A 16542-nucleotide genomic window follows, 5' to 3' on the forward strand; every position below is an offset into this window, starting at 1 on the left:
TAAGCACAGGGGCGGAGATGGGTGAGGGAGCTGGTACCCTGGGACAAGACGGCCCCCACTCCCACTTCGGAAGCGTCAACCTCCACAATAAATGGCTCCCTTTGGTTGGGCTGAACCAGCACGGGGGCCGAGATAAAGCACTTCTTGAGGGTCTCAAAAGCCTGGACGGCCTCAGGAGGCCAGTGGAGGACATCAGCACCCTTGCGAGTGAGGTCCGTAAGAGGCTTAGCGATGACCGAGAAGTTGGCAATAAATCTCCTGTAATAGTTAGCGAACCCCAAAAAACACTGTAGCGCCTTCAGGGAGGCAGGTTGGACCCATTCCGCCACAGCCTGAACCTTGGCAGGGTCCATGCGGAATTCATGAGGAGTGAGGATTTGACCCAAAAATGGTATCTCCTGTACCCCAAACACACATTTTTCGGTTTTCGCAAACAGATTATTTTCCCGGAGGACCTTCCTGACATGCTTCACGTGGGAGGACCAGTCCTTGGAAAACACCAGTATGTCATCAAGGTACACTACAAGAAAATTTCCCAGGTAATCTCTCAGAATTTCATTAATAAAATTCTGGAAGACGGCAGGGGCATTACACAACCCAAAGGGCATGACCAGGTATTCAAAATGACCTTCGGGCGTGTTGAACGCAGTCTTCCACTCATCCCCCTCTTTGATGCGGATAAGGTTATATGCCCCCCGTAGATCGAACTTGGAGAACCATTGGGCCCCCTGAACCTGATTAAAAAGATCCGGAATCAAAGGAAGGGGATACTGGTTCCTTACTGTGACCTTATTCAAGTTCCGATAGTCAATGCACGGCCTAAGACCACCATCCTTCTTCCCCACGAAGAAGAAGCCAGCACCTACAGGAGAAGTCGAGGGGCGAATGAAACCCTTGGCCAGGCATTCTCGGATATACTCCCTCATAGCTTCACGTTCAGGACATGAAAGATTAAATATCCTACCCTTAGGAAGCTTAGCACCAGGTACCAAATCGATGGCGCAATCGTAATCTCTATGGGGGGGCAACACCTCGGAGGCCTCCTTAGAAAAAACATCAGCGAAGTCCTGAACAAACTCAGGTAGCGGGTTTACCTCCTCACGGGGAGAAATAGAGTTAACCGAAAGACATGACGTCAGGCATTCACTACCCCATTTGGTGAGATCCCCAGTATTCCAATCAAACGTGGGATTATGCAGCTGCAACCAGGGAAGACCTAATACCAGATCGGACGATAATCCCTGCATCACCAGTACAGAGCACTGCTCCAAATGCATGGAGCCAACCAGGAGTTCAAAAACAGGAGTATGCTGAGTAAAATAACCATTAGCAAGAGGAGTGGAGTCGATACCCACTACCGGGACAGGATAAGGCAAATCAATAAAAGGCATTTTTAGAGACATAGCAAATTCCACAGACATGATATTAGCAGATGAGCCAGAATCCACGAAGGCACTGCCAGTGGCAGACCGGCCAGCAAACGAGACCTGAAAGGGAAGCAAAATTTTATTGCGTTTCATATTAACGGGAAATACCTGTGCGCCCAAGTGACCTCCCCGATGATCACTTAGGCGCGGAAGTTTTCCGGCTGCTTATTCTTGCGCCTGGGACAGGTGTTCAGTAGATGCTTGTCACCCCCACAATAGAAGCAGAGACCATTCTTCCTGCGGAACTCTCTACGTTGTCGAGGGGACATGGAGGCCCCGAGTTGCATAGGTACCTCCGAGTCTTCCGTGGAAGAGCGAGGAGACGGAACCTCGGGGGCAATCGCAGGGAAGTCAGAGGGGAAAACATTGAAACGTTCAAGCTGACGTTCCCTGAGACGTCGGTCAAGTCGTACTGCTAGGGCCATAACCTGGTCTAGGGAGTCAGAAGAGGGGTAGCTAACAAGCAGATCCTTCAGGGCGTCAGATAATCCTAACCTAAACTGGCACCTTAGGGCCGGGTCGTTCCACCGAGAAGCTACGCACCACTTTCTAAAATCAGAACAGTATTCCTCAACAGGTCTCCTACCCTGACGTAAGGTCACCAGCTGACTCTCGGCTAAGGCAGTCCTGTCAGTCTCGTCGTAAATGAGTCCGAGGGCAGAGAAAAAACGATAGACGGAGGAAAGTTCAGGGGCGTCAGGAGCCAAGGAGAAGGCCCACTCTTGGGGCCCTTCCTGGAGTCGGGATATAATGATACCCACCCGCTGGTTCTCGGAACCTGAGGAGTGAGGTTTTAGACGGAAGTAAAGTCTGCAACTCTCCCGGAAGGAGAGAAAAGTCTTACGGTCCCCTGAGAACCGGTCAGGTAACTTGAGGTCGGGTTCTAGAGGTGAGGTGACTGCTATGGCAGCGTCAGACTGGTTGACCCTGTGAGCCAGGGCCTGGACCCGTAGGGAGAGGCCCTGCATCTGCTGGGTCAGGGTCTCAAGGGGGTCCATGATAGCGTCAGCGTAGGAGAAATGGTAGACTAGGTATGGGCTTGTTTATGTTATGGCAGGAAGGAGGTGAAGGGACCAAGTGAGCCCTAATCTACCCACCGCCCTGTCCCTGCCTACTTGCAACGACCCGCCCTAGGCGACGGGGTACAACTTGGCGGCGGTCCCTAGGCTGACTAAGTGCAAGGGGATACAAACCGGGAACAAGCAAGGGAAGGGGCAGTAGCCCACGGAACACCGTGAGGAAACGGAGTGGTGAACGAGCCAGTCAGGATCAGGATGTAGTGGAGTATACAAACGCAGAGCACGGAGCAGGAAGCAAGCCAGGGGCAGAGCGAAGCAGGATAAGCGGGAACTGAAGCAAGGCAGAAGCAGGCTGGAGCAAGGCAGCAGTGGGGCCAGGAATCCAAGAAGAATAACAAGCAATGAAGAGAAAACGGCAGGTATAAATGGACAGGGGGCGGAGCTAACTCCGACTGACCAGGCCGCGATAGGCTCTCCCACTCCTGAGCCTGCCACCCTGATTGGTGGGAGCAGGTGTCAGTCTAAGAGGTCTGGCCTCAGGTGTCGATTGATTAATCCTGGGAGTATCCACAGACGTAGTGCCTGGCAGATCCTTTACAAGAATTTTCTGCCTGTAAAAAAACTACAGTTAAGCTGGTCGAACGGTTATTTCTCCCGACTCCACCAAGGCTGGATTCACACGAGCATGTTCGGTCCGTAAAGGACGGAACGTATTTCGGCCGCAAGTCCCGGACCGAACACACTGCAGGGAGCCGGGCTCCTAGCATCATAGTTATGTACGACGCTAGGAGTCCCTGCCTCTCCGTGGAACTACTGTCCCGTACTGAAAACATGATTACAGGAAGGGACAGTTGTCCGGCAGCGCGGCAGGGACTCCTAGCATCGTACATAACTATGATGCTAGGAGCCCGGCTCCCTGCAGTGTGTCCGGTCCGGGACTTCCGGCCGAAATACGTTCCGTCCTTTATGGACCGAACATGCTTGTGTGAATCCGGTCTGAGAGCGCACGGCCTGAGAGCGAGCGCACGGCCTGAGAGCGAGCGCACGGCCTGAGAGCGATCGCACGGCCTGAGAATGCATAGGTTTTTTTCAATGGGAGGGGAATAAGCTGCGGCCAGATCCTATTGACAAAGATCAGGCATGGGAAATCCAACATGGCCGATCCTTCTTTCTCCCAACGTCTACCACCAGGGGACAGTCAGGAGACCCCATACACATAATCAGCTGATCCTGCAACATTAGCGACTTTTTTTTATAATGGCGTATGGCCGGCTATACATATAAGTTTCTCAAAAGGAAGGTCGGACAGTGATTTTGTGTGATCCGAAATCTACACGTGCTCTTTCATGTAACCCCCTCCGGCTAATATAAGCGCCAATAACTGTTCTTACGGAGACCTGGAGAATACTTTGGGAATGGGACAGTAAAATCTGCTAGTAAAATCAGACGCCTCTTATCTACTGATCTGCTGCAAATGTTACATCAAAGATGCTGCCAGTGAATAGAGGACACATGTAACCCTGGCCTAAATAATGCCCCTTTCTGTGCCCCTCCTCTGGTCCACCTCTCTCTATTCACCAAATTAATTCTGTTCCCTATTGACATGCAGAGAGTTGTACACAAATATATATATACACATATGTAGCCATCTTTAACTTACTCTGATCACTTGCTGCAGCGCGATATCACACAACAAAAGCCACTGATTATGTCAAGATAAAGGATCGTGCCACTGTTTATCTAATGTGTTAAAAGTCAAGATAAAGACGGCTACATCTGTGTGTGTGTGTGTGTGTGTATATATATATATAGACACACACTCATTGACGCATGCACTGACTGACACACAGGCACAGACACACACTAACACACACATATACGCTGACATGCACATATACACTAAATGATACACATATGCACTCACTGACATTTACAGGCTCAGATATATATACACACACATACACTGACACACATATATTAGATGCTAAGTTGCCGATTTGAGCCTGAGGCATGCTGGGACTTCCTGCTGGCAGAGAGAGAGAGCGCTGCCTCATTTACTGTCTGGACACAGAGCTGTTCACATGGTTTGTGCTCACACTGAAATACTGGTGCTATGCGCTAGTTCTGATCTACATTATGTGAAGGGAGTTATTATTTTTTCATTTCTAAGCCTTCTGAATAACCTTTGATGTCTCTGTCACTTTGTAGGGTCCCGACATTTTCAAAATTCTTTTTTTTTCTTTGTGTAAAAACTATTAAACCAAGATCAGGTAAAGCCACTTAAGCGCAGGCTGGAACTTCTGAGCCTTTTAATTGGGAACAGGAAAAAGAAATGAAGAGGAATTCTCATAAAATATGAGGAGATAATGGGGGTAGTTCAGCACGAGGTCACAATGTGCACAGTGAAGCCCCCCGAGAGCTGCTTCTCAATCACCGGAGCAGGATCTCTCTCCTTGTACAATGAGTCACGGCAGAGGAGGAATAACTCCGCGTGAAGTCAATCATCCCACTAATCTCTGCTTACCCAACACTTCCTAATTCCCGTCTTTATGATGACACCAGGAACAGGGGCGTAACTATAGGGGGCTGCGTGTTCTGCATTATAATAATGAAAACTTTGTGTTTAAATTTCTCACTATTTGCACAATCACTGCATGCAGTCAATGAATGGGATGACTATTCATATTCATGCTGAAAATCTGTTCTGACATAATGCTTCTCACAGCTGAGGGTTTGTTACAATTGTATGAAGTGTAGGTGAGCCTAAACTCGCGGCTGATTCATTTCCTGCACGGATATTGTGACAGCAGAGAGATTCGGGCTGCCGATGGTTTTTCAGTAAGCAGGCTTGTCAATTTGAATGTGTCCATTCACTGACAGCAAGTAGAGGTCTTGACAATAATGAGGGACGAAAACATATAGGGGTAGGTTTTATAGGACTGCCGTTACATAGGCCAGTCTTAAACACAAAATCGTTGGAGTAAAACGCGCCACATTTTTTAAGAGACGGTCCTAACGACAGAAATTGAAATTTTCACCAGGCTTAGATTTGCGCCAATTTCTGGCGTGTAATATAGTAAATCTGGAGGATCAAATTCCAAATGGCAAATCCCCCAGTGGATGGACCACTGGATATCCAGGTAGATTTGCCATGTAGGATCGCTGGTCGACCACCCCAGCGGAAGGTGCCCGGATTGGGTGCCACTCGGCTTTTCCAGAAACTGATAAAAAGATGAATAAGGAAAACTTGTCTCCTAATGTTTCCGCAGCTTAACCCCTCGTCTGCCCAGCGCTGGAGAGACCATACACGGGAGCAAGTTTTTCATCGGATTCGGGGGCAAAGGAGCAAATCAATGTATACAAGCGTCTCGACTCGGAGCCCGCACAGCCATGGTCTGCAAGGTAACGCAGCGTCCTACGTCCTAATAAACAGGAAATCCGCACGGGGTCCTTCAGTGTCATGTAGGAAATTCCTTGCGTTCGGAGACCAAATAAACCCTGAGCTCTGTGTTCAGTCTCATAGACATTACATTCCGATGAATCACTGCGTTCCTACACGCCGACCTCATGCTGGAATGGTACAATCTATGTCCGGAATGAAGCCGGAAGATTCTGTAATTAAAGATGTCGTGACTTAAAGGAAAACTCCAACCATCACCTCATGCTACACTGATGACCCCCTAGTAGGAGAACAATTCCGAATGGGCCTGAAGATTGTATTGTAGATCTCTTACTTGTCATTTGTTATGTCCCATGATGCATCATTTCCAACTCACACTTTTTGTAGATCTTTCTCATTGTGGGCGGAGCTAAGTTGTCACAAGAGGGTTTGCACCTGCTTAAAGGGATTGTTCGGGTTTAGAAAAAAGGGGCATCGGCTGTTTCTGGTATTGTAGCTCGGTTATATTCGCTTATATAGCTGCAATTCCAGACACAGTCCATAGACCAGAGCGGCGCTGTTTCTTGAAAAAAAAAAAAAATAATGTTTTTTTATAATTCTGACAGCCCCTTTAACTAAAGTCTGAGAAAAGAGAAGTTCAGCGACATGAAGGGGTGGAATCTAAGTAATGTTTCTCAGCGTGTGAAAATAGTTGTCATGGAGATAGCTGCTACAATGTAGAAACCATACTGTAACAGTGACTGCAAGGGAGCACATATGCTTCACAATGAACAGCGAAGGAGCCACATATGTGAGGGATGGTTGGAGTTTCCCTTTAAGCTGCCGATAGAAGCGCCAGGCTTGTAGCCAGTATGGAGGACTATAAACAGAAATGAAGCGATTTGTTTCTAAATTTATTGGAAATCCTTGAATCTATCCCCGACTCCACAAGTTATCACTGGAATTCCCCTATGGAGCAGTATAAATATACATTACTGTTTTTGGTTTTTTTTTAACAATGAGAAGAACCGTCAATGGGATATTGTTCAGATTTGACCGAAATTCTATATTCAAAAATTCCAGTAATGACCTAACACACGACTATTCATCACATAGATATAAACCTATGGTCCGCTCAATTATATATAGTCGGATCATAGTGACATCACTGATAAAATGAAACATTTCATTTTATTCATTTCATATTTGGAGAAGTGATGTCACCATATTAATATATGAAATGTATGGGGAGGGTAGTGATGTCACCCTGTTAATATAAAACCTCTATTTGCATAGCAGTGATGTCATTCATGCTGTACTGATGGAAATGAGACACGTATTTGTGGCTAGAGCTTCTATAATAGAAATAATTAGAGATCTTCACATTGGCTGCTCCACGGCATGTATGTGACCATATGTCCTCAGTATAGCTGACCACTCATTGGTTAACCTACTGCATGGCCGATTCATGCTCATGTCCTGACCTTATGATTTATTCTTATGCTTGTCTACAAAAAGAATGTCTGGAACTAAAAGAGCCACTTGTCAGACGTCTGAGAGTATTTTATTGTCGCCAACAACCCTTTACTATGGGATACTAAATATAGGACAATATACCAATCCCACAGGATAAAAATAATTAATGTGAGTCATATAACGTAACTGCTATAATACTGCTCCTATATACAAGAATATAACTACTAAAATACTGCCAGTATATACAAGAATATAACTACTATAATACTGCTCCTATATACAAGAATATAACTACTAAAATACTGCCACTATATACAAGAATATAACTACTATAATACTACCCCTATATACAGGAATATAAATACTATAATACTGCTCCTATATACAAGAATATAACTACTATAATACTGCCCCCTATATACAGGAATATAAATACTATAATACTGCTCCTATATACAAGAATATAACTACTATAATACTGCCCCTATATACAAGAATATAACTACTATAATACTGCTCACTATATACAAGAATATAACTACTATAATGCTGCCCCTATATACAAGAATATAACTACTATAATACTGCTCCCCATATACAAGAATATAACTACTATAATACTGCCACTATATACAAGAATATAACTACTATAATAGTGCCCCTATATACAAGAATATAACTACTATAATACTGCTCCCCATATACAAGAATATAACTACTATAATACTGCCACTATATACAAGAATATAACTACTATAATAGTGCCACTATATACAAGAATATAACTACTATAATACTGCCCCTATAAACTACTATAATACTGCTCCTATATACAAGAATATAAATACTATAATACTGCTCCTATATACAAGAATATAATTACTATAATACTGCCCCTATATACAAGAATATAACTACTATAATACTGCCCCTGTATACAAGAATATAACTACTATAATACTGTCCCCTATAAACTACTATAATACTGCTCCTATATACAAGAATATAACTACTATAATACTGCTCCTATATACAAAAATATAACTACTATAATACTGCTCCTATATACAATAATATAACTACTATAATACTGCCCACTATATACAAGAATATAACTACTATAAGGCTGGGTTCACACGTGGCGGAATTTCACTTAAATTCTGCTGCGGACACTCCGCAGCGTTAATCCGCAGCGGAGCCGTTTCTCCATTGACTTTCACTTTAATTTAGCAGTGTTCGTTTAGACGATGCGTACAATTCCGCTGCGGAGCATAGGCTGCGGAGCGGAATTTGGTGTCCGCAGCATGCTCTGTCTGTTGCGGAGCAGTGGCGGACTCATGGCGGAATTTCTCCATTGACTTCAATGGAGATTCTAATTTCCGCAATGAAGTCCGCAGCTGTCATGCACATGTTATGTGTGCTGCGGATGCGTCTTGCTTTTTTAACTTGACATTTCTTCATTCTGGCTGGACCTATGTATTTCTAGGTCTACAGCCAGACTGAGGAAGTCAATGGGGCTCCCGTAATGACGGGAGCGTTGCTAGGAGACGTCTGTAAATAGTCACTGTCCAGGGTGCTGAAAGAGTTAAGCGATCGGCAGTAACTGTTTCTGCACCCGGGACAGTGACTACCGATCACAATATAGAGCAACCTGTAAAAAAAATATAAGTTCATACTTACCGAGAACTCCCTGCTTCTGTCTCCAGTCCGGCTTCCCAGGATGACGTTTCAGTCTAAGTGACGGTTGCAGCCAATCACAGGCCAAGCACAGGCTGCAGCGGTCACATGGACTGGCGCGTCATCCAGGGAGGTCGGGCTGGATGCCGAAAGAGGGACGCGTCACCAAGACAACGGGCGGTAAGTATGAAAATCGTTTACTTTCACTAGGGAAAGTGCTGTCCCTTCTCTGTATCCTGCACTGATAGAGAGAAGGGAAGCACTTTTACCGCAGTCCGCAGCAGCTAGTCCGCATCAATGTACTGCACATTTTGTGCAGATCCGCAGCAGAATCTGCAACGCAGATTCTGTGCGGCATTGATGCGGACAGTTGCGGAGGAAATCCGCCACGTGTGGTCATGCCCTAATACTGATCCCCATATACAAGAATGTAAATACTAAAATACTGCAACTATATACAAGACTATAACTACTATAATACTGCTCCCTATATGCAAGAATATAACTACTATAATACTGCCCCCTATATACAAGAATATAACTACTATAATACTGCCCCTATAAACTACTATAATACTGCTCCTATATACAAGAATATAATTACTATAATACTACCCCTATATACAAGAATATAACTACTATAATACTGCTCCTATATACAAGAATATAACTACTATAATACTGCTCCTATATACAAGAATATAACTACTATAATACTGCCCCTATATACAAGAATATAACTACTATAATACTGCTCCTATATACAATAATATAACTACTGTAATACTGCCCCTATGTTCAAGAATATAACTACTGTAATACTGCCCCTATATACAATAATATAACTACTGTAATACTGCCCCTATATACAAGAATATAACTACTATAATACTGCCCCTATGTTCAAGAATATAACTACTATAATACTGCCCCCTATATACAAGAATATAACTACTATAATACTGCTCCTATATACAAGAATATAACTACTATAATACTGCCCCTATATACAAAAATATAACTACTATAATACTGCCCCCTATATACAAGAATATAACTACTATAATACTGCCTCCTATATACAAGAATTTAACTACTATAATACTGCCCCCTATATACAAGAATATAACTACTATAATACTGCCACTATATACAAGAATATAACTACTATAATACTGCCAATGTATACAAGAATATAACTACTATAATACTGCTCCTATATACAAGAATATAACTACTATAATACTGCCCCCTGTATACAAGAATATAACTACTATAATACTGCTCCCTATATACAAGAATATAACTACTATAATACTGCCCCCTATATACAAGAATATAACTACTATAATACTGCCTCCTATATACTAGAATATAACTACTATAATTCTGCCCCTATATACAAGAATATAACTACTATAATACTGCCCCTATATGCAGGAATATAACTACTATAATACTGCCCATATATAGAAGAATATAACTACTATAATACTGCTCCTATATACAATAATATAACTACTGTAATACTGCCCCTATATACAAGAATATAACTACTATAATACTGCCCCTATGTTCAAGAATATAACTACTATAATACTGCCCCTATGTTCAAGAATATAACTACTATAATACTGCCCCTATATACAAGAATATAACTACTATAATACTGCCCCCTATGTACAAGAATATAACTACTATAATACTGCTCCTATATACAAGAATATAACTACTATAATACTGCTCCTATATACAAGAATATAACTACTATAATACTGCTCCTATATACAAGAATATAACTACTATAATACTGCCCCCTATATACAAGAATATAACTACTATAATACTGCTCCTATATACAATAATATAACTACTGTAATACTGCCCCTATGTTCAAGAATATAACTACTGTAATACTGCCCCTATATACAATAATATAACTACTGTAATACTGCCCCTATATACAAGAATATAACTACTATAATACTGCCCCTATGTTCAAGAATATAACTACTATAATACTGCCCCTATATACAAGAATATAACTACTATAATACTGCCCCCTATATACAAGAATATAACTACTATAATACTGCTCCTATATACAAGAATATAACTACTATAATACTGCCCCTATATACAAGAATATAACTACTATAATACTGCCCCCTATATACAAGAATATAACTACTATAATACTGCCTCCTATATACAAGAATTTAACTACTATAATACTGCCCCCTATATACAAGAATATAACTACTATAATACTGCCACTATATACAAGAATATAACTACTATAATACTGCCAATGTATACAAGAATATAACTACTATAATACTGCTCCTATATACAAGAATATAACTACTATAATACTGCCCCCTGTATACAAGAATATAACTACTATAATACTGCTCCCTATATACAAGAATATAACTACTATAATACTGCCCCCTATATACAAGAATATAACTACTATAATACTGCCTCCTATATACTAGAATATAACTACTATAATTCTGCCCCTATATACAAGAATATAACTACTATAATACTGCCCCTATATGCAGGAATATAACTACTATAATACTGCCCATATATAGAAGAATATAACTACTATAATACTGCCCCCTATATACAAGAATATAACTACTATAATACTGCCTCCTATATACTAGAATATAACTACTGTAATACTGCCCCTATATACAAGAATATAACTACTATAATACTGCCCCTATGTTCAAGAATATAACTACTATAATACTGCCCCTATGTTCAAGAATATAACTACTATAATACTGCCCCTATATACAAGAATATAACTACTATAATACTGCCCCCTATGTACAAGAATATAACTACTATAATACTGCTCCTATATACAAGAATATAACTACTATAATACTGCCCCTATATACAAGAATATAACGACTATAATATTGCCTCCTATACACAAGAATATAACTACTATAATACTGCCCCCTATATACAAGATTATAACTACTATAATACTGCCTCCTATATACAAGAATATAACTACTATAATACTGCCCCTATATACAAGAATATAACTACTATAATACTGCTCCCTATATACAAGAATATAACTACTATAATACTGCCTCCTATATACAAGAATATAACTACTATAATACTGCCTCCTATACACAAGAATATAACTACTATAATACTGCCCCCTATATACAAGAATATAACTACTATAATACTGCCTCCTATATACAAGAATTTAACTACTATAATACTGCCTCCTATATACAAGAATATAACTACTATAATACTGCTCCTATATACAAGAATATAACTACAATAATACTGCTCCTATATACAAGAATATAACTACTATAATACTGCCCCTATATACAAGAATATAACTACTATAATACTGCTACTATATACAGGAATATAACTACTATAATACTGCTCCTATATACAAGAATATAACTACTATAATACTGCTCCTATATACAAGAATATAACTACTATAATACTGCCCCTATATACAAGAATATAACTACTATAATACTGCTCCCTATATACAAGAATATAACTACTATAATACTGCCTCCTATATACAAGAATATAACTACTATAATACTGCCTCCTATATACAAGAATATAACTACTATAATACTGCCTTTATATACAAGAATATAACTACTATAATACTGCTCCTATATACAAGAATATAACTACTATAATACTGCTCCTATATACAAGAATATAACTACAATAATACTGACCCCTATATACAAGAATATAACTACTATAATACTGCCTCCTATATACAAGAATATAACTACTATAATACTGCTCTCTATATACAAGAATATAGCTACTATAATACTGCCCCTATATACAAGAATATTACTACTATAATACTGCCCCTATATACAAGAATATAACTACTATAATACTGCCCCTATATACAAGAATATAACTACTATAATACTGCTCCTATATACAAGAATATAACTACTATAATACTGCCCACTATATACAAAAATATAACTACTATAATACTGCCCCTATATACAAGAATATAACTACTATAATACTGCTTCCTATATACAAGAATATAACTACTATAATACTGCTCCTATATACAAGGATATAACTACTATAATACTGCTCCTATATACAAGAATATAACTACTATAATACTGCCCTTATATACAAGAATATAACTACTATAATAGTGCTCCTATATACAAGAATATAACTACTATAATACTGCCCCCTATATACAAGAATATAACTACTATAATACTGCTCCTATATACAAGAATATAACTACTATAATACTGCCCCTATATACAAGAATATAACTACTATAATACTGCCTCTATATACAAGAATATAACTACTATAATACTGCTCCTATATACAAGAATATAACTACTATAATACTGCCTCTATATGCAAGAATATATCTACTATAATACTGCCCCCTATATACAAGAATATAACTACTATAATACTGCTCCCTATATACAAGTATATAACTACTATAATACTGCCTCTATATGCAAGAATATATCTATTATAATACTGCCCCCTATATAGAAGAATATATCTACTATAATACTGCTCCCTATATACAGGAATATAACTACTATAATACTGCTCCCTATATACAGGAATATAACTACTATGTTACTGCCCCCCCTATGGACAAGAATATAACTACTATAATACTGCCCCCTATATACAAGAATATAACTACTATAATACTGCCCCCTATATACAAGAATATAACTACTATAATACTGCCACCTATATACAAGAATATAACTACTATAATACTGCTCCTATATACAAGAATATAACTACTATAATACTGCTCCTATATACAAGAATATAACTACTATAATACTGCTCCTATATACAGGAATATAACTACTATAATACTGCTCCTATATACAAGAATATAACTACTATAATACTGCCCCTATATACAAGAATATAACTACTATAATACTGCTCCCTATATACAAGAATATAACTACTATAATACTGCTACTATATACAGGAATATAACTACTATAATACTGCTCCTATATACAAGAATATAACTACTATAATACTGCTACTATATACAGGAATATAACTACTATAATACTGCTCCTATATACAAGAATATAACTACTATAATACTGCTCCTATATACAAGAATATAACTACTATAATACTGCCCCTATATACAAGAATATAACTACTATAATACTGCTCCCTATATACAAGAATATAACTACTATAATACTGCTACTATATACAGGAATATAACTACTATAATACTGCTCCTATATACAAGAATATAACTACTATAATACTGCTCCTATATACAAGAATATAACTACTATAATACTGCCTTTATATACAAGAATATAACTACTATAATACTGCTCCTATATACAAGAATATAACTACTATAATACTGCTCCTATATACAAGAATATAACTACAATAATACTGACCCCTATATACAAGAATATAACTACTATAATACTGCCTCCTATATACAAGAATATAACTACTATAATACTGCTCTCTATATACAAGAATATAGCTACTATAATACTGCCCCTATATACAAGAATATTACTACTATAATACTGCCCCTATATACAAGAATATAACTACTATAATACTGCCCCTATATACAAGAATATAACTACTATAATACTGCTCCTATATACAAGAATATAACTACTATAATACTGCCCACTATATACAAAAATATAACTACTATAATACTGCCCCTATATACAAGAATATAACTACTATAATACTGCTTCCTATATACAAGAATATAACTACTATAATACTGCTCCTATATACAAGGATATAACTACTATAATACTGCTCCTATATACAAGAATATAACTACTATAATACTGCCCTTATATACAAGAATATAACTACTATAATAGTGCGCCTATATACAAGAATATAACTACTATAATACTGCCCCCTATATACAAGAATATAACTACTATAATACTGCTCCTATATACAAGAATATAACTACTATAATACTGCCCCTATATACAAGAATATAACTACTATAATACTGCCTCTATATACAAGAATATAACTACTATAATACTGCTCCTATATACAAGAATATAACTACTATAATACTGCCTCTATATGCAAGAATATATCTACTATAATACTGCCCCCTATATACAAGAATATAACTACTATAATACTGCTCCCTATATACAAGTATATAACTACTATAATACTGCCTCTTTATGCAAGAATATATCTACTATAATACTGCCCCCTATATAGAAGAATATATCTACTATAATACTGCTCCCTATATACAGGAATATAACTACTATAATACTGCTCCCTATATACAGGAATATAACTACTATGTTACTGCCCCCCCTATGGACAAGAATATAACTACTATAATACTGCCCCCTATATACAAGAATATAACTACTATAATACTGCCCCCTATATACAAGAATATAACTACTATAATACTGCCCCCTATATACAAGAATATAACTACTATAATACTGCTCCCTATATACAAGAATATAACTACTATAATACTGCCACCTAGGGAGTATACTATAAAGCTTTGCACATTTTATCTACACTTCTGTATGTGTATTTCCCTCTATATACGCAGTATGATGTTTTTACAGTCGCGTTCTTCACGTGTCGTGTTAATGTTCTCTGTACAGTCGTGCCCTGCGGGTAGTCTCCTGGCACAGTCCTGACATGGTGTGAACGCTCCCTGACTTATTTATCACCTGGCTGGTTTGATATCGGCTCTTCCCAGAACTCTTTCTCCGTGCTGCGTTGGACGGGCTCCAGGATACTCAGTGGGGGTCGCCGCTGTTCCTGGAAGCCGAGTGTTGATGAAATTCCTCATCCCGTGTTATGGCCGGGGACTTCTCCTGTCAGACACTGCACCTTCTGGAGGTATTAGAGCTTTATTGCTGCCTCCGGGACTCCGGCGCGCGGAAAATTTATATTTTGCTCTGATTTTTTGGCGACCTGATTTACCTTATTTTCATGTATGTGGAAAAATTTGAAAAAAAAAGCTGTAAAAACATATTTTTGTATCACCTCCCGTCCCGTCTCAGAACTTTTTGAAAATTTCTGATACCAAATTACATCCATGGATTCCAACATTATGTAAAAAAGATGGGGAGCCATATTAACCACATAAATGCCATCTATGGTTCCCCGATAACAGCTACTTTGCCCCCATTATTGCCAGGAAATGTTCTACACTGACCCCAGAATTGCCAACCAGTGACCCCATAGCAGTTACAGTGCACATGTTCCAATTTTCAGACAGCACAGCAAGCAGGGATTTTGAAGTTGATGAGGAATTGAAACAATGGGGCATATTTGCTTCCACTGCCCTAAAGTTAGGATAAAACTAGAGCAGACCGGTAGGAACTGCGCCATTGCACAAGTTGTCGCATCAAACTTCAATATTTTGCATTTAAAAAAATGGCGCACACCATTAATAAATTTGGCGCATTTCAAGACTCTTGGCCACGCC

General features: G+C 39.0%; 1 protein-coding gene across 6 annotated transcripts in view; it reads left to right on the forward strand.

Moving 5' to 3' along the window:
* RBKS (ribokinase) overlaps window positions 1-16542 on the forward strand; it is a 54610-nt gene that overhangs the window by 10287 nt on the left and 27781 nt on the right. For all 6 annotated transcript variants that reach the window (XM_075863466.1, XM_075863472.1, XM_075863469.1 and 3 more), the window contains one exon: window positions 5716-5848. In XM_075863466.1, the coding sequence (XP_075719581.1) occupies window positions 5716-5848 (133 nt within the window). The remainder of the gene's footprint in view (window positions 1-5715; window positions 5849-16542) is intronic.

Source organism: Rhinoderma darwinii, chromosome 4, assembly GCF_050947455.1.
Source record: "Rhinoderma darwinii isolate aRhiDar2 chromosome 4, aRhiDar2.hap1, whole genome shotgun sequence".
In the NCBI taxonomy this organism is placed as follows: Eukaryota; Metazoa; Chordata; class Amphibia; order Anura; family Rhinodermatidae; genus Rhinoderma; species Rhinoderma darwinii.